The sequence below is a fragment of the Megalops cyprinoides genome, chromosome 21, assembly GCF_013368585.1.
Source record: "Megalops cyprinoides isolate fMegCyp1 chromosome 21, fMegCyp1.pri, whole genome shotgun sequence".
Taxonomy (NCBI): domain Eukaryota; kingdom Metazoa; phylum Chordata; class Actinopteri; order Elopiformes; family Megalopidae; genus Megalops; species Megalops cyprinoides.
Window position 1 is genome coordinate 9,096,132 of NC_050603.1, and position 22,366 is coordinate 9,118,497.

Genomic DNA, 22,366 nt, shown 5'->3' on the forward strand with positions numbered 1-22,366 from the left:
GCTCATCAAACCCTGGCACGATGACATGCAAATGATCACATCATCCGACCAATCAAGGAGTCTAAAGAAAGCCGTGTAAACAAACAGGAAGACACAAAGAGGAGAAAGCCTCGGTCGTTACAGTGATGGATGGCTTCCAGGGAGAGGCTGATGAGTTTACTCTACTCTTCCACGCGGGGTACACAGACTTTGTGCTTTTCGTCTTTTAGAGGGAGGACTTCAAACGAGCCAGAATGCACTTCAAAGCCAGGGGTTCAAATGGAGATGACTTGGCTGAGAGGCTGAGCCCAGAGGAGTGTTTACTGAGCAACTGTTCCTTCACGCAGCACATCCCAGGGGGTATTCCATATACCTGGAATGGGTGGGGGAATCACCATTTTTTTTTTCATTCATTTAGCGGATGGTCTTATCCAGAGCGACTTCCAGTACAAGAGAACAGAAGTGTATCCATAAAAGTTAAATGATCAACAGTGTAAGACCAGGCTAACAGCAATCCCAGACCATTGGGTATGAGGACAACACCATTCAAGCGCTACCACAAGTTAACTTGTGCTAACCTGAAACTATAATACTAAGGGAAGTCCAGTACCATGTGTCTCCTTACAGCGTTTTCCCTCTGAACTGTAGTGCTACGTCTCTCCCACCTACCTCAGGTCAAAGGGATTGGTTAAGAAAGCAAACTGCTGGACATCTCATGCCAGCGACCCTGAGAGTTTGTACTAGCCTCCATACAGTACCTTTGGCATGATATTATTTGCTTACTCAGAGGGATTTGCAGTACATAGCTTAGAATTTACATATAATCCATTGAGCCAGCTGGATTTATTACCGATGTAATTCAGTTAAAGTACATTGCTTAAGGGTACACTTTACTGAGAACTGAACCTGTAATCATCCAGTAAGCCACACTTCCTGACAGCTATGCCCTCTAGCTAGCTAACCTACCATATTCACACACTCGGTAGGCACACAGTAATACAGAAAATGAAACAAGGTAGAGTGTGCTTATGACATCAGATCTGCTTTATATTAACGTAATTTTCCATAGATAAAATTCAGTGCAACCTTTGCACACCCCAGTCTCCCCCAGCAATAATCCAAGTTTCGGTTGCTGTTTTTGTTCATACTTGTTTTTGAGAACTTGTTCATTGTAAATGTGTTTTTTTTCCTTTCCACGTGCTGGGCTATGATTTCAGTGACACTAATGCATAGTATGAAAAACCATTTTTCATATTGATTTCAAAGTGGGCCAGGTGAAAAGACACCCTGTTTTCCTTTAGGGAAAGACACCTGACACAGCTTAGACAGAACTGGTCTTGAATGAAAAGAAGGGGACTCAGAGACTCAGACAGGACTGAAGAGGTTAAAAAGCAAAGTAATGCCCCACCTGTCTCTCCCCATTGAGGGTAAACAGCTTTGAAACCTGATACGGTGTGTGTGTGGAGGGGGGACGTTTCATCTGCCTCGACCGCACAGACAAACTCTTGTCTTTAGATTGGAAATGACCCAAAGTTGAAGCTTCACCAGGCGTGAGTCACACTGACTGATCAGGGTTCAGCTGCCACTCCACATCTAAGGAGAGCTACCCTTTGTGATCTTTGTGGATGTGGGGAGAGCACCTTAGAAGGGACATTTTAAGACACAGGAACCTGTGGGGTGGCCTCAGTCTCCCAGCATGTACAGCTTTTAACATCAACACCTTTAACAAAAATGCAATGGATGCATAGTTTTGTAGCTACTATTGTTCCTCAATGGAAAAAATAGCATGTATAGTGTGTGCAGTTACATAAAAAAACCTACATTTGTACACACTCAAATTACATATGCATAGACATCTGTACATGATGACCTGCTGCTGCACATATTCACACACACACACACACACACACACACACACACACACACACACACACACACACACACACACACACACACACACACACACGGAGACACACAACATACATACAGTTCCAGTCAAAAGTCTGGACACACCTGGTTAAGATAATGACAAGCATACATTAAAAGACATTTTGATCTAAAGACTTTTGCTTAAATGTTTATAATCAGTTTCTTAGACGAATATCCCAGCCAACACACAACGTTGCAGCAACGTCGCCAGTAAGTGCTCATCTGGTCACCGCGACATTTCCTTCTGATGACGTTCTTGTGACGTTGCAGCAACTTCTTTAAGAGAATGTTGCCACTTGGTCCCGTGGATAACGTTGTTGCGACGCAGTACATTGGTCGGTTGCAGACATTATTTCATGATACCGGGGATTACGTTGCCGTGACGTCGTCCCTTGGTCACTAGCAAACGTTCGCATTTGGTACTGTGAATAGCGTTGCCGTGACTTCATACCCTGGTCGGAGATCCCAGCTAACACAATCACGTTGCCCTTACGTTGCCGCAACGTTGTGTTTTGATGGCTTTACTATTATTTTAATGTGTGTAAAATAGTCAAAATAAAGAACAAAACTTTTGACTGGTACTGTGCATGCACGCACACACAGAATTGAAGGGCATTTGTTTTACTGGAAGTGGAACACTGAAATGTGAGGGAGAGGGATGTGGCAGGAAGCACTATCTGTGCTGCGATAGCATCCACACAGATCTGATCCAGAGTCAGTGAAGCAGCAGAAGCTAACTCTCTGAAGCAGATAAGACCATGAACAACACAGAACAAATTACCCTTGAAAAGAGACGAGATACACTCTCTCTCTTTGATATCAGCGGCAGGAAGAAGAGGGTCTGCCGGGGGGGGGATTCTACACAGTTATTTAGTTTGAGTCACTGAAACAGGAGTATTTGTTCATTCATTGAGAGAGAGTGTGACTGTGTAGAGAACACTCTAGAGTCTGGTTGCAAGTAGAGCTGTGCGTAGAGCTGTCTAAAGTCTGGTGGTAACATGCGGCTCTGTCATGAGCAAACAGTAAGCTCAGCTTCAAATGTGTGAAACACAAAACTGGAACTGCCTTAGGGGGAGCAGAGTGAGAGCCGCGTGAATACTGGCTGAATTTTACTGTCTGGGAAATTACTGTCTTACGCTGTGTGTGCTGGGATGTGTCTGTGTGTTTGTCTGTGGCTATAAACAGGACAATTCATCTGTCTTTAGCCCAAGCTCATTTCTACCACACAAAATAAAGTACACCAAAAAAAATTCTGAATCCTTCTGAAATTCGGTCGTCTGGTAAAATGCTCCTCCTTGTCTTTAAAAGACCAGCAGTGTGGTGATCATGAAGGAGCAAGGAGCTACTTTGAGGGTCAGAGTGTCTTAGAACCCCCTTACTTTTTTGCATGTCTCTGCTGATAGTCTCACATATCTCATTCATACTCAAATACAGAAGGATTTACAAACCTTAACCAGGGTGTTAAGTTCTACCCAGCCCTCTCTGAAACCTCACTCTCCTCTCTGTGTGGGAAGAACAACCATGGCAGACCACCTGTGTAAAAAACAATCCTACTCAAATCTGTGGTCAAATCACTGATGGCAGAATTGCAGTTTGATCAGAATAATGTAATCACCAAATACAATCTGAAAGCTATCACCTCTGACTGCAAGACCAATCCCAGCTCAGAACTCTGGTGTTCCTCTGGAGAGAAGGACTAATCCCCTCTGACATGTAGCTAAGTGGTAGGTCAAGGCAGTGACCTCTTTGCCATTAATTTGACTGTTTACATAAATATAAAGTATACTCTCCTCCTTTCTCTTCTTTTTTTTCAACATGTACTTCCTCTTGTTTTCTCTTAATATCTTCTTCTCTCTGCTCTCATCCTCTTGATTCAGAGTAGCTTGATGTCTTCGCACTTAATGTGTTGCGTGAGTTGAGCTCGCTGCAACCTCTCACTTGAGCTTCTCACTGGGGCTTCCAGTAAACTCTTGCGGTGAGAGAGCAGGGGGGGGAAGTCTTTACCAGGGGTATTTTTTACCAGAGAGCCCCCCTGGCTGCTGCGATGGGCTGTGAGGCGCTATGTCACTTTCTATTACACTTGCCCAGTGTGAGCTAACCGACAGTAGCTGATTTCTGTGAGCTAGCACTCCCTTCCGAAGGGCTGTCACAATCAATGTTATCATCAGTCACACACTTCCGGCCGAGATAAGTAGTGTACACGTCTTTGTAGATGCGTGCGTGTGTGTGTGTGTGTGTGTGTGTGTGTGTGTGTGTGTGTGTGTGTGTGTGTGTGTGTGTGTATGTGTGTGTGGTTGGGCGGGTAGGTGTTTCTGTGTCACAGAGGTTTTGCCAGTACAGAAATGACAAACTGAAAAAATGTAAATATCTCATTTGAGGAAGTACCGACTGCCATCTGTGTATAGCTGGAATTCTCTCGCCCCCTTCTGTGAACTGCGCATTGTTTAAAACGGTGGGTCAGAACAGCCACCACACAGGGCCATGAACAGGTCTGTCTGTCTGTGGCCTTTTGAGTAATGAATCCCAGACTTGATACCCGGTGCTGTCTGCACCATAGCACTCTCAGAGACTGCAATGTAGAGACCTCACAGAGAGAGGCCAAAGCCAGAGGAAGAACCAGCCTGCCTTAGAGGTATAAAGCTCTGTTGAATGTGTTGAGTGTTGAATGCTTTTGTAGAGGGAAAAACTGAAGGATTGTATGCTAAAATTTGAAACTGTATCTGGGGGTGTGGCAGTGTGTGCGTAGTATTGATGGGTATACATAACAGTGCATGTGTTTCTTCCACATGTGTTATTGTTTACTGCTCTACTGTAATGTGCACAGTAGTAACTGATATACAATATACAATTTCAATACTGCTTTGACTCCATCTACAGTGTCATACGTACGAGAGTCATACAGGATGCGATATTTCACAGGACCGTCTCTTTCTATTCTGGATGTCTCTGTGTGAACACGCTTTAAGCGTGAGTGTGTGTGTGTGTGTGTGTGTGTGGCCTGCGGTCATGCAGGAGGGTTGATATTTGAGAGTCTAAATTTGATTTGTGACAATAACCTGACAGAGAGGCACTTTCGTGGCCTGCTGTGCCTCAGGCCATTTGAACTCAGTGCCCCCAGTTCACAGCGTCATGTAAGACCAGTGCGATACAGGCTTTCCCTCCGTCAGAACAGAGCTGCAGAAAACAGCACCATCAGAACGCTCCACACTGAGCTCTGAATCTCGTACATCCACTGGGCTACAGAACAATGTCTCTGTAATGGATCTGCTTCACCACCTTTCAGCACACAATCTTCATGCAGTCAGTCCTAAAAAATGTAAAAAAAAAAAGGTCAGTAAAAAGACAGTATTTCAGTGCAGTATAAAAGAGTCAGTAGTAGTAGTTATTATTAGGACTCATCTGACATTGATGGCATTGTTCTGGTGAAGTTGGTGATGATGACGTTGATGGCGATGGCGATAAGGATGATGACGATGAGGAGGCAGAGGATGAAGACAAACATAGCTCACCTGTGACTGTACTTTCTCACAGAGACCACCGGAGCTCACTTGCAGGTGTGAGTGAGTGTGCTCTCCTGGCATCTCAGACCGACAGATTCCGTTACGCTGAAATTAAAAAAGACCATTCAATAATGGAGATCAAACAGATCGAGACAACAGATCCCCTAAAACCGCAACCCGCCCCTGGCCTGCTTTGAAGAGGGACTTGGTGTGACTCAGAATCTCTTTGTGAGTATGAGTTCTCAGATTACTGCCACAGTTCCCGTCTAGGCGTGGCAGATGAACCATTCATATGAGACACATGGGTGATGCTGGCTCATCCCTTCATAAAAACTCTGTGTGCGCAGGGATATAATTTCACTTTCATGTAGTTCAAGGCCTACCATTTCAAATAAGTAAAACACTCAATGTATTAAATAATTGCATCTATGCACCAATTGCAACATACACAACATATATTTCAAATATTTAAAATGATAAAACTTTCAAATATTGAATCGGATGAGCAATAGATTTTAGAATATTCTGTTTACTCTGTATATTACGCAAAATAACATACATTAAAATATTACCTGTATTGTTCATTAACATCTTACACTATATCATACACTGTATTTGTATGATATACATTCCTGTCTCTTGATCATCTAAAGATCAACAATTTCATACCTGGCTGTTTCTTTATCCTTGCTTCATCATCCCCTCTCCAGATCTCTCCATCTCTCTGGAGTCTTCTCATCTCTTCCCTCCCCCTCTGCTGTAAACCTGTGGGGGGTGGGGGTGGGGGGCACCTGACCGTCTCCTGGTCCCTCTTTCCACATATTTCTCCTCTGACTCGCTGTTTCCACTTCCTCTTCCTCCAGACCGTGGATGTGATGTGAGATATAGTACGCAGACATAATTGTTGAGAAACATGGTCACTGGCTCCACGCGGGCCAAAAATTCTCCAGCTACGCTACATATCAGAGGAGAATGGCTCCACCTGCTGGTGAAGAAAGAAACAAACTATTAAAAGCTTTAAAAACAATGACAATGAAAGAGGTGTCTTGATAATAAAAATGCAACATTTTACATTTGGCACACTTGTTTATTCCATTCAGCCCCATAAATTCCCACCTGAGCATCCTTAAATCCAACAGACACACCATGGTGGGTAATCATAAGATAATTAAAGTAATTAACACAATTTTAAAATGCAGTCACGACATTACGGTGAATTTGTAGAGCACAGAGGTAATACCGGTGATAAGGTAATGGTTAAGGTAATGACATCTTTGCCTTGGCTAAAGCAGATGTTGTCTGATGAATAGATGAATTCAAAAGGCAAATAGTGGGCAACATTTTACAGCCATGCACACGGCGGGGGGGAACTCATCTCTGTGAGCAGTTTTCCCCTACCTCTGCTCTTCACATCCCCCTGGCACTTCAGTGAAACTTTGCATCGCTCAGTGAGTAGCGAAGACACACCTTATGCCAGAGTGCTGATGCTAGGCTGACCCCTTTATGAAAAATCATCTGCAAAGTGTGATGATATTTAACCACGTCTACAATATTGTTACTGCTCCTTGTCTTTCTTTTGCATAATGAAGGTGGTGTCTCACCTCTGTCTCACCTCCTCTTTCGACAGTTCACTCTTTTTCTGTGGTGTGCTACAGAGTGCTCTGTGGAAAATGCTTTTGAAAGAATTATATTAATTAAATTACGCAAACATCTGGTTGACTGAGTTAACATGAGGTTCAGAACTTCCTTAGATTTTTTTCATACGAATATGTTCTTCACGATACAAAAAATATGAAAGTGCTCAAGAGCAATAAGAATCACTTAAGAAGGTTAGGCCTATTGTACCACAAGGAAAACCTGTCTCATATTTTTACAGATATAGGGAACAGCTTAGTCTAGTCCAGTCTTGTTCTGAGGATTTTTCTCTAATCGTGTTTCCCTTCTGATTGCTTCTTCCATCTGGCTCTCAGCCACACTGTTTTTACAAAGACAGCCTTTCTAACTCAGTGTTTTTAGAAAAATGTCCGAATATTATAGCCTAGATTTTTTTTTGTGATACTAAGGACACCAATGAGCCACCACCTGCAACCAGTACCTAAACTTTGTGCATTGTCATGGGGTGGGACAGCATCAAAGGTCCTGGAAACTGTGAGAAACAGGAACCCTTTCACCCAGCCTGAGGGTTCTGGGGGGTCGGGGGGGGGGGGGGGGGTCTCCCACGTACAGCACCCAACAATGCAGCCCTGTCTGCGTCAGCTGTGTCAAACAACGCACAGCAGACAGGGCTACTGTCCTGCAGTGGCCCCCCCCTACACCCCCCCCCACCCCCCAACACCCCTCCTCCTGCTCCGGCTAGTGGGTTTGACTGTCACTCCTTTGAAGGGACTCATACGTAATTCAGGTCCTCTTTGTATGGCGGATCTTACCAGCAACACAAAAGGGAGACTTCTACTGTGACTTCATCTTAGGCTTCATTACATGACATAATATTCCGTCACAATCAGTCTATTAATGAACACAGATTACATGACATTACTGGAAGAAATGGTGGCATAGCCGCAGTGTTTGATGAAAGAAACGGAACTTCAAAGTACGCCTCCTGGCCACTTTGAAGTCCCTTTGGTTCCAACAGCCAACAGCTGTGACATCAGACCCTTAAAGACAGGTCTTCTGGAGCTCTCCATCACTGTCGTGGTGATGCCAAAGTGAAATCCTGACCCACATTTGTTTTGATCCGCAACATGTAGGAGCACTCAGAGCTGGATACGTAACAATGTTTTCTCTTCCAGTGAAAACTGGACGAGACTGAGAAAGTTTGCACTTTCACACAGTATTAAAAAATCTGTGTTATATTCTGTACTGTAGTTATAACTCATACAAATTAAATGGTTGTTAAAAACCTGAAAAGTCTTGGGAGCCAATCACACACTCTCCCTCTCACAAAGTAACACCAGAAATGACAGAGACAAATTCAGCCCGTTGAGTGCTCACATAATTTCCCAAGAAGTTGATAGATGTAATTATCAAAGTTCTGTCACAGAAACAACAATATAATTGTCGAACTGGCTTTTTACTTACAATTAACAGAAAATACATGCTGAATCAGAAATGACTTTTGCCACTGCAACGAAAGTTACTTGAAGCCTTTATCTTGTCATGGAATAATTGCATGAGGACAAGTTCATGTTTTAAAGGAAATAGTTCAATCTTACAGGTTTGCCAAGGGAGCAGCTGGTAAAGTATCATAACGGTCATGCTGTCTTGTCATTTACGGGCTTCTTAATGTTTACCTTCCAGGTTTCTTCACCGTCAAATTTCGTCCTCCGATCAATGTAACGCGAAAGTATGAATTAAAAAGATTTGCGTGGAGGATCTGTCACGGTGAAAAAGAGAAACTTTCAGAGCATCACTTGGCTATTACATTTCCGCATCACTGGTCGCTGGTGCACCCGGTCTATGAGAATGTGCCCATTTGGAGACACACCACTCTCGCCATCAACTCCAGTTTGCGACTTCTGACAAATATAGTTTAGCCTTTGCTTCCCAAACTGGGGTGGTTTCTTTTGCTTCAATATGAAATCAATATAATTATTCTGCACTAAACCCACGTCCACGTCTGATGTACTTTAATTATTATAATTCAAACGGACGGTAGCTATGAAAAGCCGCATACCAGACATATATGACGTCATGCTGAAGTATGTGTCATTGTTAGCTAGGAGGCATGTTTTTTCTGGAAAGAATGAAGTATATATGTATATATTTATACATATATCAATGTATCGAATTTCTGTAATATATAATTGCATTCATATTCAGAGGGCTTGATATAAAATACTTTTAGGGGCAAAAGCATTGGACTCACCCCAAAATAAAAATAAGAACACAAAATCTCCCCCAAAAGTTTCCTGACCGTCTCCCCCAGTGCATATCGAATAGTTTGGAAGAGCTGTTTCACTTCACTTGACCATACCTTGAAATGATCAAGCAGTGGATGTGGCCTGCTGTTACCTTAACAGAAAATCTGAGGTCATACCGAAGTCGAGATGATTTCACATGGAATGACCCAGTGTAATCTCAAAGTAATCAAATCTTGTTAAAACCTAATTTATCCTACCGTCCTTGGAGACCTGAGTGTAACCAAACCAAACACCTCAGCCGTAATGATAGTGCCCATCCTCAAATTTGCATGATCCGTGTCCCTAGAATCCAAAATGTTCATACAGGGATACAGGCATACTTTAAACCCCTGGTAAATAATCCTTATTGTTAATCTTTCCGTCATACTGTATAACAGTAGCGCACGTTTGGTACATGTTCACCTTTAAGACAGCCCTCGCCTTTAATTGTATTGTACAAAGGCAAAGTCCTGTCGGCGGACAGTGTGCGCTGCGCTCGCTCCCCGTACCCATCATGGCTCCAAACCCGCTACTGCTTCAGCCGAGACAGGACAGAGAAGACGAGCCACCGGCCCTTCCCTTCCCGATCCAGAGGCGACCGCCGAGCTGAGACGGCGGCTCCGGTGGAGGGGAGCACCGCGGTGAAGAAGCGTCCTCCCGTCACCCCGGGCTCCTCGATGTCTTCTTCAAGACCCGCGTACAGCTATTTGACAAAGGGGGGTGAGACCCGGCGCAGCGGCGGCAGAGACATGAGCCGGGATTACACCATCAACCTGTCGGTGCGGCAGGTTTTGGGACTGTGGGTGCAGGGCTCGGTGCCGACGCTCCAGCACTTCGCAGGTAAGTTGGGGGCACAGTCGGATCCGCGGGGTGTCTGTTTGCCCAGGGGTGGGGGGCAATCGCACCGTGCGTTTGCCTTTTCCCTGGCTACTGCCTTAGCTAACGTTAGATTGCTGAGATTAAAGGGGACATGCAATGCTATGGAGTCCATTTTTAAAGGGACAGGAGTAGCTACCGTATCTCTGTCATCGCATCGCCGTTGCTGGAGATATGTCGAGAAGCCTTAGCACTGGCCAACCGGCTAGCTACCTGTCCGGGCAAATTTAAACCTGACTGCAGCGACAACATAGAAACAGACGCCTGGCTCCGATATACAAATCTCGCTGCTCGAAGATCATTATCTTAAGTATCATTTTATTATCGCAGCGTTATTTATTCTAATATTTTTTTGTGCTGTGTAACGGCGGGTGAAAACCGAATTGCAGCCCTTGCGATGACCATAAAGCCCTCGCCTTTTGTCTGTCCATTTCAGTTTATCACCGTGGGTATCTTTAATTTGCTATTGTAATTTACACTCTTACACGAAGCTCTTTGGCTCTCCGATAGTCTGTCAGTCTGGTCCTTGTGATCCGTGGGCTTTTTATTAGCACAGTTAGGGTGGCCAAAAATCGTCTTATGTTTTTTTTTTCCTATAAATGGGGCGTGTATGCAGGACACGACCTAGAGCACGAGCATCGCCTTAGCTTCAAATATGTGTCTTAAATGAGCCGTGGGGCGGCATTAGGAACAGTTAGCGGTCTTTGTCAGAAGGATGCTCGGTATACGTGCAGTTGCTCGTTCTCGGGTTGCAGATGCAGACATTCGTCAAATGTATAATGTTGGCCGATCAGTTGTAAATATCACAGTAGCGTGCTACATTTCCCCAGTGACCTAGACGGCACCCTCGCAAAGCATAATAGGCTACTCTCGCCAAGGAACAATCCTCCAAGGAAGACAACCGTGTCCTCACCAGCCTGGATTAAAATCGTTCGCCCGACACCGACAATGCCTGTCTGGTGTGCTGAGCACTGGCTGCAGACACGGGAACCGAATGGGGGGGAGGTGGTTAGTTTGTGGGTACAGTAGATGGGTGTGTGCAGTGTTGAAGCCATACGAGTAGACGGAAACCAGACAAGAGATTGACTGTATACTGTGCAGGCACTGGCACTATAATAAATGGGTGCATGAAGGATGTAGTGGAGATCTTTAAGGTCACACAAGGTCAAAGTCTCCAGGTCATTTTTCACTGGACAGTGAGTACAAGCTCTACAAGCACCTCTGACAAAGGGTGGAAAGAGTTCTCTTAAGCCTTTGCACTGGGTGGGGTGCCATTGTAGCATTCTGTCTATCTTTGACAAGACGTTTACCAGCCGTATGAGAGAGAAGATGGTTGGAGATATAAACTGCACAGTGACCGTCTCTCTGGGTCTTGCCAAAGAAGAGGAGCTGTGGGAAGTGTTGTAACCTTCAGTTCAATCCAGGCCACGTGATTTTCATAACTGTGCCCTATCCGTGAAATATTCTAGCAAATTTATGAATACTGATGTTCTTCTTTCTCATAAGAAAAACATGTGTAAAAGCTGAGCACTTTTGGAGTGTGGGGTTGAAGGATGGACAGGAGGGAGTATCCAGGGTACAACAGGGTACAACAGGCGTAACATGAGAGTATGTCAGTGCGTATTATGGGATTTGTGTGTGTTTTACACATGGGGCTCTGGGAATAAAGGGTCAACAGAGAGACACTGGGTTTTAACTGAAGGTGTGGATAGCAATAGGTGTCAAACTGAACTCGGAAGATTCCCTCTCTCTCTGGCAATCCAGGGAAAGAATATTTGATTAATGGCTGCACCGAAAACTAAGCTTCCCAGAGTCCTACCAGTATATGGCTTTGAAACAGCAGGAAATGAGTCCAGAGAGACACCAGTAGTCACCTGACGCAAAGCCTCTGTGATGTCGGCAGCACTAGCATTACTGAACTTCACACCAGTCAGAACGGCAAAAACCGACAGCACCATAAGAACATGAAGTCTGTCCTGAAGACTGGAAAAAACGAATGCAAACATAATTTCAAAAGCTGCAGAAATGTACAGAGAGACTGTACCACCAAAGATGATTTCATTTAAGTTACAGTTTCACAACTGTCTACACATTTCTCAAAACAATATCTCATGTTCTCAGAACTACAGTATTTATAACAATGCTCAAAACAATTTGTTGACTCAGCAAAACCACACGAAAGTTGTGCTAAATAAACCATTGGTTTCAAAATCATGTTTCTTTCTCAGTTGCTGAGCACATGGTTTCAAAATATGTGTTACGAAACAAAGTCAGATTTTTGCAGAAAAGTGAAACACATTGTCATATGAGTAGCTTTCACTGAACACCAGTTTCAGACTACAATGATAAGTAGAAAATGCTACCATCAGCATCTCTATGTGTGATGGCCTGATCAGAATTTTTCACTGTAAAAATCCTGCAATGAAGGCAACATTGAGAAAACGCAGACTATACAATCACAATGGTAGAGGCTGGCGGACATAAATGCAGACTATACAATCGCAACGGTAGAAGCTGGCAGACATAAGCCACTCAAGTGCCCAAAATAAAACTACTTGTTTGAAGCAGGAGAAACATAGCTACAATTCACTGTAGACTGGGCCTAACACACTGAGGCCAGAAACACTTAATCATCTCATTCCCCGAGGTTCCTGCCTTCCTGTAAATGGACATGCAAAATTAATTAAAAACAATAATGGGAAAACATAGGCTTGACAATATCAACAGAGCACAGAGCGTGACATGAGTCACTGCCATTATGTGGGCCCAGCGTCATCCAAATTAATCCAGTAAATGCATACATTCATTTACTTAAAAAGCTGTTTATGTATTAACATATACATAAAGTATGTGTATGTGTAGATTTGCATAAATATCAAGTTGCATGTTAGATTAAATTAATTTAGTCATTGATCTGTATTTATTCATTAATTTATTAAGTTTTAATTATTAATTTATCTGTGTGTTTATATATATATATATATATATATATATATATATATATTTTTTTTTTTTTGGTAATGGTATTTTCCATGTTTATACGGCTTTGGCAAAACCTGAAATATCTGGTCATACTAATGCAGCCTATTGAATTGAACATCTGGGAGTAATGGGCAGGTATATTATGTGCTTTACCTTTAAATGTAGTTATTTAACCAATGCTCTTATCCAGAATGACTTTAAAAAGTTTAAAAAGGTTATGTGTGTGTTACAGAGATGTGGTACTGGGTGTAATTTGACGTATATGTGTGTTGCAGAGATGTGGTACTGGGTGTAATTTGAGGTATGTGTGTGTTGCAGAGATGTGGTACCGGGTGTAATTTGACGTATGTGTGTTGCAGAGATGTAGTACTGGGTGTAATTTGAGGTATGTGTGTTTCAGAGATGTGGTACTGGGTGTAATTTGAGGTATGTATGTGTTGCAGAGATGTGGTACTGGGAGTAATTTGAGGTATGTGTGTTTCAGAGATGTGGTACTGGGTGTAATTTGAGGTATGTGTGTTTCAGGGATGTAGTACTGGGTGTAATTTGAGGTATGTGTGTTGCAGAGATGTGGTGCTGGGTGTAATTTGAGGTATGTGTGTGTTGCAGAGACGTGGTAATAGGTGTAATCTGAGGTATGTGTGTTGCAGAGATGTAGTACTGGGTGTAATTTGAGGTATGTGTGTTTCAGAGATGTGGTACCGGGTGTAATTTGACGTATGTGTGTGTTACAGAGATGTGGTACCGGGTGTAATTTGACGTATGTGTGTTGCAGAGATGAGGTACCGGGTGGAATTTGAGGTATGTGTGTTTCAGAGATGTGGTGCTGGGTGTAATTTGAGGTATGTGTGTGTTGCAGAGATGTGGTGCTGGGTGTAATTTGAGGTATGTGTGTGTTGCAGAGATGTGGTACCGGGTGTAATTTGAGGTATGTGTGTGTTGCAGAGATGTGGTACTGGGTGTTCCTGTGGTGCCTGTTCTCCTCCCTCCTGGTCCACGGTGCGATGGCACTGCTGATGCTCTTCACCCTGCAGAGGCACAGGAGGGGGAGGCTGATCACCGTCCTGCTGGTCAGCGTGGGCTTCCTGGCCTCCCTCATCGGGGGGGTCATCACCAGTGAGTGCCCTGCCTGCACCTCGGCCTCTTTCTGCACATCTCTCTGTCTTTCTGTAGAACTGACTTTACTATACTTCTGACCACACAAACAGAGACATCTCTGTACCTGTCTGTTCCTGTTTGTATATATGTCTCTCTGTGTCTGTCTGTGTGCTGTTCTTTCCATCTACCTGTACCTTGGCCTTTCCCAGTACATCTCTCTCTTCCTGCACAGCTGACTTTATCTGTACCTTTGTCTGTCTGTATGGCTGTCTTAATGTCAGTACCATACAAAGACATATCTGTACCTGTCTGTTTCTGTTTGTACATATGTCTCTTGCCATCTATATCTGTACGCCTCTCCGTACATCCGCCTTTACCTCATCCTTTTTAGTACACCCCCTTTGTCTTTTTATACAGCTATCTTTATCTATACTTGTGTCTGTCTGTATGGCCATCTTAATTTCAGTAACATATGAACAGAGACATCACTATAAATGTCTGTTTGTACATACTGTATGTCTCTCTGTATCTCTGTATGCCTCTCTTTATCCATCTGCCTGTACCTCAGCCTTTTCAGTACATCTCTCTGTTTTTCTATACAGCTGTCTTTATCTGCACGTCTGTCTACCTGTCTGTCTGTACATCTTAATTTCAGTATTTATGTCTGTACACATGTGCTTCTATTTGTCTGTGGGTGCCTCTGTTTGTTTGTCTGTGTTCTTGTTTTTCTGTCCATCTCTGCTCCAGACCTGTCTGTCTCTGTGCATCTGTCTCTGTGTTGCTGTCTCTGTCTATCTGGTCTATGCTGTTATACTTGCAGACTTCGGGGAACACCTGGGCCATCGGGCACGTTCTGTGTCTTGTTTATGGAGACAGCGTTTTACGTGAGCAGTCCAGAGACAGGTGCTTTGTTTTTTTTTTTGTTTTTTTTGTGCAGGTGCTGCCGTGGCAGGGGTGTACCGCGTGGCAGGGAAGGACATGGCCCCTCTGGAGGCTCTGGTATTTGGGACGGGGCAGACCGCCCTCAGCATCCTCATCTCCTTCTCGCGAATCCTGGCCACTCTCTGAGGGGGGGGGCACTGCCCTACAGGGGATGGACAGACAGACAGATGGAGAAGGGAGGGGCCTGGCACAGCACCCTGCAGCAGCAGAACCAATGGAAGACAGCGGGCGAGGCCAGAGAGGGGAACAGCGGCTTTCCCATTGGACGAGAAGGGAGACGCTCAGGTGCAGGGATGTAGCCTGCTTTCAGAGTGTCGGATTTCACTCAGGCATTGAGGACGATGCCTGAGCTCCTCCACTACAGTTCCCCCCTGCCTCTGCACCTATGATCAGGGCCTCCTGTGAAGTCCCGTCTTGGCTTGCCACTTCAGCATGTACTTCACGTGACTAGCCAGTAGGTGGTGACATCCACCACATTGTGAAGATCGGGGGAACGGACAGACCAGGCAAGTGGTGCAGGGTTTGCCTAGCCTGAGTGACAGGCCGCCGCTCGCTGTTTAACGTGACTCGGTGGGCTGACCCCTGGTATCTCCAAAAATCCTTTGTTGCAAAAATGAAGACGATGTGGCCATGTCCTCAGACTGCTGCATTGTGGGGAAAATGCTATTTTTTCATGATTAAAAAAATCAAAATCTGTATTTTAATTTATTTTCTTAAATGACAGATTTTGCGAGGTGCAACCTACTTGAGAAACGGTCCTGGCACACGTGGGAGCACCAGTGTAAGATCAAGCAGGGAGCCAACATGATCACCTACAAATCGCCAAGACAGCCAGGTCAGCGGAAGAACCTGACCGTATTAAAATGACAGATTCTCGTTTTTCACTGCGAAAGGCAAGCTGCACTTTTCTGGACAATTCTGCTGTAAAACAAGACAAGTTTCTTCCTTCTTCCTTCCTTCTTCATGTTCCTCTGCTGCTGATTCCTCAGAATTTACTGGCAGACCGCAGATAGTGAGGTTTAAGCGCGTTGCACCGTATTGCGCTGTACTGGATTGTAAAGCGGATGAAGGCTTGAGACAGAGCAATCCCATAACCCCAACGCGTACAGAAAAGCAAGTATCAGTATCACCGCAGTATCTTAATATGTACGCCCTGTTTGCAGAGAAAAGGCTTATGAATTGCACTTTATAGAGGTCTGAGAATCCCCCGGACCTCAGGGACATCTGTTTGGTGTGCAGTGATCTCCCTGTCTGTGGATTCGGCTCGGTTGTGGGCGCTGTTGTATGCGGTCCATGTGCCATCTGTGTGCTTGTATTTATAGATGTGTCATGTCCCCCCCCCCCCCCCCCCCCCCTGTCCCCCACCCCCTTGCCAGAGCGCTGCAGAGGTGTCTGAGTTGCTGTGGGATGTGTAGCAGGTTGTTCTCTCAGAGACCCGTGTGCTGGTGCCATCCCAGGCCACCGTCCCCGTCACGGTCCCTTGCACCAATGCTCGTCCAGGCGAGAATCGCTCTGTGACCCGGATCTAACCGAGCCCTGGAGAACTGGCGCTGCGCTTGTTGGAAAGACCTGCTGCTGTGCCTAGTTTGACCTCTGGCCCTTGAACTGCCTGTTTTTTTTTTTTTTTCCCCGTTATCATAATAGTACATTCATTTGAGCACGACTCTTGAGTTCAGCAGTCAGAGGGAACAGAGGCCCTGGCTTTTGAGTTTTGAGACCCTCTGCTAAGCTCGGCTCAGGTATTGAGTCTGTGGTATTGTGTGTGCATGTTCTGGTGTTCTGGCATTATGGTCTGAAAACAGTCTGCCCTTCCTGAACCCCTTCTTCTTCTGTGTTCTCTCTGTTCCTGCTGCACAGCTAGAGGGCTCTGCAGTGCCCCCCCCCCCTAGTATAAGTGGGGGCTGCGTGTGGCTGTGTGTGGCCCACAGACAAGGGGAACGGTCTCACTTACATAGGACTGAAAAAGTGAGGTCTCGAAGCCAAAGTGATCTTCCTTTTTTTCAGTGTTTAAATTTTTTTTTTATTGTACGTCTGATTATTGTTTCCGAACGAGAATTGTTTATATTAAATGTGTTCAGTAATATTGCTGGCATGATGGCGTGAACATTACGTAAAGGTTTTTTGAAATTTCAAAACCTTTTAAAGAAGTGCATTAAGACTGTATCTGTAAAGGCTTGGTGTAAGGCGCCATATGCTCCAAACTTTGAGGAGAGCTTGGGGAAGCACAGGGAGAGAGAACTGTGAGCTGTTACCCCCTTCCTACAGTACCAAAACAAACCTCAAGAGGGCGTCAAAGTCCACTAAATGTGAAAATGAATCCATCAGTTTTTGAAGTGTACAGTTATGTGATCGAATGGGGAACATTTCTGCTCTGTGTGAATTGCATGTTAGAATTACTGCTTTATGTATTGGAATGGAAGTTTTTTTTTTCTATGTTTATACTGATCCCAGGGAGAGTAATGGAAACCGAGCTCATATTCTAAACTGAAGAGATAGAGACTGTCTCCTACATGTTCAGCTGTGTCTGTGAGATGTGAATACTTTCCTGTGTGTTTCCCTTCATTCAGTTGGGTTTGTTAACCCAAATGTATCAAAGCCTCAAAGTAAGGCACCTAAAACTTGAACCTGAAACCTGCTTATCCCTGTTGGAAGACAAGTGAAAATTCTTATAAAGAATCACATTTTGAGACGTTTTGCTGGACATAAACTCAGTTTTTGTTCCTACATGTTCCTGCAATTTTTGTATTCCTAACACAATACTGGAATTCTTGCATATTTGGTTGTGGTTCTGAAAATTGTCTTAAGTACTGGAAACTGTGTGTATTGCAGGTCAGTCAAGCATGCTGGTCAGTCAGGCATGCTGGTCAGAGTAATTTGCATCTACTTTTAAATCAGTGGTTTTGTTTGTGAATGAAATTGTGTCTGATGATAGCTGTAACCTTAAGAATGGTGACATTTTGTGTTGTCTTTGTCAGTATGATTGTATACACACTCATTCATTCCTATGGACCTGATTGCTGACTGGTCCTATGCACCTTAGTTGTGAAGATGACCATACCACCTCGACCGTACCATGACCACACCAGACAAAGATTTCTTCAAAGCCTGCACTGATCCACAGTTATGATCAATGATGAAAACTAAATCACAATATGATTTTTTTAAAAAAATTCTTAAAGTTTTATATGTTCTTCTATTACATATTTGTCCATAAGCAATACTTTCCATTTCTCCAGTTTAAGATGTTGACCAATTTGGGAAGTTCTGTGTATCAGGAAAGTATTTAATGAATTTAATGTGAAATAATCCTTTTTATATTCATGACAAGTTGATACTTTAAGACCTGCCTGTGGTTTCTGATACATATATTTTAAAATTAAATCTGATGTTCTGATGCTGTTAAAATGATAAAAGAATGTTTCAACAAAGGAAAACAAAAAAACAAACCTTCAGCAAATGAGTTCTGACACTTGCAGGTGCTTGATGGAGATGTGATTGGATTGGTCAGAAACTACTCTCGAGAGCACTTTGAAATAGAACATGTTCTGAAAGTTGTCCTACTTTTTGTAAAAAGTGACTTGTGATTTATCTCCTGAAGAGACCAAAACATGTCCTGAAAGTATCGCATTGTTTGAGGCTAATTTTACTATAATGTTAAGATGTAACTATTGAGCAGTGGACCTTTATCATCGCTCTGTGGGTCAGAACACAATACAATCCTGATTTTATGGCACATTCTATGGAAGGACCATAAATTAATAAGAATATCACCTGTACCAACCGCTGCACCACAAAGATGTGTTAAACTCTTATGCAAAATATCATAAAAACATGAGATGAAGTAGCTTTATTCTGAAACAAATCGTCACGTTCATTTGACATTTCATGACATGACATGTATGCGTGATAAAGGAGAGCACCAGCTGTGGGCTGAGTGAGTGGGATGTGTTGCTGTGGATTTGGGGTTCCAAAATGACGAAATGGGGGGGCATCCTGTGACTTTGAGTAAAAACCCGTCCTCGGTTCCTGCCAGGGAGGGTCCGTCTCCATTTTGTGGGTTTCTGAGAGACATCAATGTGTGTAGAGATGTGTGTACGTTCACCACTGCATACTCAATGTATCGAATTTATTTTGACAATCTGTATTTATCTCTACAGAACAGCAGGCCCCCACCTGTAAATATTGTATGATATGGTTTTTTTTTTTTTCAATTTTGTACAAGCAAATTGCTGTGGTTTGTAATTTACACGTTTTTGTTCAGGCATTTCTTGTACATATTATGGATTTATTTGAAATAAAACCGAGGTTTTACAGTAAAAACAGTCTGTCTTTTTTGTGTTTGGTGGCTCTAACGGCTGTGGTGTTCATTATTTTTGGGCTCGATCTTTGAAAGCAGATTTCTGTGCTTTAGCGTAATCCGATGGATAGTCCTGGGGGTGAGTACACATACACACTCACACACACACTTGCACACAGGTGAGCTATCACATATTACCTTAGAGTCCAAATCTAAGAACAAGTCAAAATGTTTAGTCTACATCTACTTATTGCTTAATCCGGGCCCCCAGAGAAAGCAGGTTTGTTTATTTGTTTTGAGGTCAAGCCGTAGGACGTGGGCCGAAATCTTCACTGGGACCTCCATTTCCCTCCGAGGCTGAGATTACTTCCAGTCAGGCAGACACACGCTGCGGTGGCTTCCAGCATGTGATTTAGTTTAGCGTGTGTGTGTGCGTGTGCGCCCACGCTCCTGCCCCGCCCCCCCAGGAGAGAGCCCATCTCCTCCCACGCGGCCGTCTGGCTCGCGCTGCATACGCCCCAATCCACCGCCTCCGTCCGCGTTTGGAGACAAAGCCGATCCGAGGCAGAGTCTTTCTTCTCCCTTTCCTGCCATTGTCTCCTCCCGCTGAGGCGGCTGCAGTGGGAGAGGCCGCTGTGTGGATCCTGGCGTCCGCGTGCGCCGCGAGTGTCTGTCTGCGGCGGGATGGAGGCCGGTCCCGCCGGAGGGGACCGTGCCCTTCCCCTGTTGCGGTCCCCCAGGAGGAACACTGAAGGCAGCAGTGCGGAGCAGCGAGGATTGTGTGCGTGTGTGTGTGTGTGTATGTGGGAGGATGCTTATAGGCAAAAGCACAGCAGGTTATTGGTTGAACCCAGAGCTTGAAGTCAGGAATCACTCACCGCAGATCCAGGTTTACTCAGTACACCTGAGTTTAAACTATAATGCAACAACTCCCCCTCTTCTGTCCGTCAGACTCAGTGCTTAGTCTCAGCATGTCATCTATTGATTTATTTCTAAAAATGATAAAACATTAACTGTCAAAAATCACTGAATATATATAGTTTATAATAATTTAACAAATGTTTTGCAATAATTCAAATATGACCTTTATTAGTAAGGATTTGATCTTGTCTCTCAGGCTTGGTGCTCCAGTGTTAAATGAAACAAGGCTGAAGTGGTACCATTCCCAGTGGTAAAGGGTGACCCCTACAACCTCAGCAATTTTCGTAAACACAGACATAATGGATTGGCTGTGATCTGCGAAAATGTTTTCCATTGTGACCAACCCAGGCTGGGACCCTCTCATCCTTTGAGTCATTGGCTTGCTGTCTAAACAAGCAACTCCCTTTTCATTTTGTTATTGTCTACCTGACCCTAATCCAAACTGCTCATTCCAGTCAGAGTTTGCTGAGTTTTTATCATCAATCATGTTTACTGTAAGCCAGATAAAATTTGCTATCTCATTGTTGATAAAGGCTTCTAATTTGCACGTTGTCAAATTGTTTAAACGTAGCACATTCTTTTAGCATTGTAAACCATGGTTTGGGTGTCTACCCACTCTCTGATACCTTAGACCTTGCCTTGGATCCCGGCCTCATTTTACAGTAAGTGACGTTTTGAATAAAGGGCATCACAGTCATAAACCACTTTGGTGTTGTCATTGTTATACACTTTCTTTCACAGTTACTCATGCCTTCTGGAGGGACAACTCACTTAGTGACGGCTCACGATTTCTCTGCAGCTGGAAGCTTTTCATATCTGTTCCCGGCTTCCCAGCCTGTTCCTACACAGGAACTTTCCACTGCGGAATCCGCCATTTTTAACTCTCTCTGTAATCACACGCTTGACTGTGTCGCTCCAAGCGAATTCAAATCGATTTCTATGAAGGGAAGTACACCCTCTGGTTAAATGACAATATCTGGAAAATTAAAAGAGGATTTTTAAAAATGGGACAGAAATGGAAGGTCTCTGAATTAGACATACTTTGCCGCCCAGTGAAATGGCTTATGCTGAAATTCAGTGAGGCTGTCAGAACGCCAGAGCCAAAAACTCCTCCGCTCTCATATCATAAACTACAGAAGCAACACAGAATCCGGTTTAACAGAATCAATCATATTATACTTCGCCCATGACATGCAAATTTAACTCTTTGCCTACCCTTAAGGAAGAAATGTTTGATGTTTCTCACCAGTAGGTTGCAAACATCAGTACTCCTTTTTCGCACTTTGCTGTCCACTTTGTCCAGCCATCTGTTTGCCACAATGCCATGCTTTCAGGAGCTGATGAGTTTACTGACACTGTTGCGCACATTAGCTTTTCGCCTCGCTTTCTTGATTATTTTCTCACAAGAATCTTACAGAAAGTGTCCAGAACCTTCTCAAGAAATATCGATTCTGTCTGTTCTTACTGTGGGGCATTTTAAGCCACCATTCATGACCGAAGGATGAGAGAAGTTTGTTGTTAATGGCTGACTTCTTTTCTATGCTTGAGCACTTTGTATGATTTTTTTCAGTGTTACCACAGTATTGCAACTTCCCTTGTCAGAGAAGCAAATGACCTGCTAATGGTCAAAGACTTTGGGGACTTTCTGGGAAACTCAAGCACAGATTTTCATTCTGTTGATCAATGTGTTTAAATAGATTGCATAATGCCCCTAGTGAGCTTTGCTGGAAATGCACTGGCTTCCAGCCTAGCTGTCTGGCAGACAGTTTCAGTCTAAACTGATGAACCTCAGTGTGTCCTCCAAGGTTCCCATCACCTTCTGTAAGAGTTCCAGCTTACAGAGTCACGCACACAAAGGTGGTTCTGGCAAAGCAATGGTTTTATTTTCAAGCAAAAATGATACACACTGGGTACCAAAAGACAGCTCAAACGCCACTTCACAA

At 43.9% G+C, this 22,366-nt stretch overlaps 1 protein-coding gene across 1 annotated transcript; it reads left to right on the forward strand.

The window, feature by feature from the left end:
* Window positions 1-9,817: 9,817 nt before the first annotated feature.
* On the forward strand, window positions 9,818-15,331 carry tmem170b (transmembrane protein 170B). The gene is made up of 3 exons (XM_036516324.1): window positions 9,818-10,147; window positions 14,111-14,281; window positions 15,201-15,331. Exons 1-3 carry the CDS (start codon window positions 9,985-9,987, stop codon window positions 15,329-15,331), a joined length of 465 nt encoding a protein of 154 aa, XP_036372217.1. The 5' UTR covers window positions 9,818-9,984.
* Window positions 15,332-22,366: the final 7,035 nt, after the last annotated feature.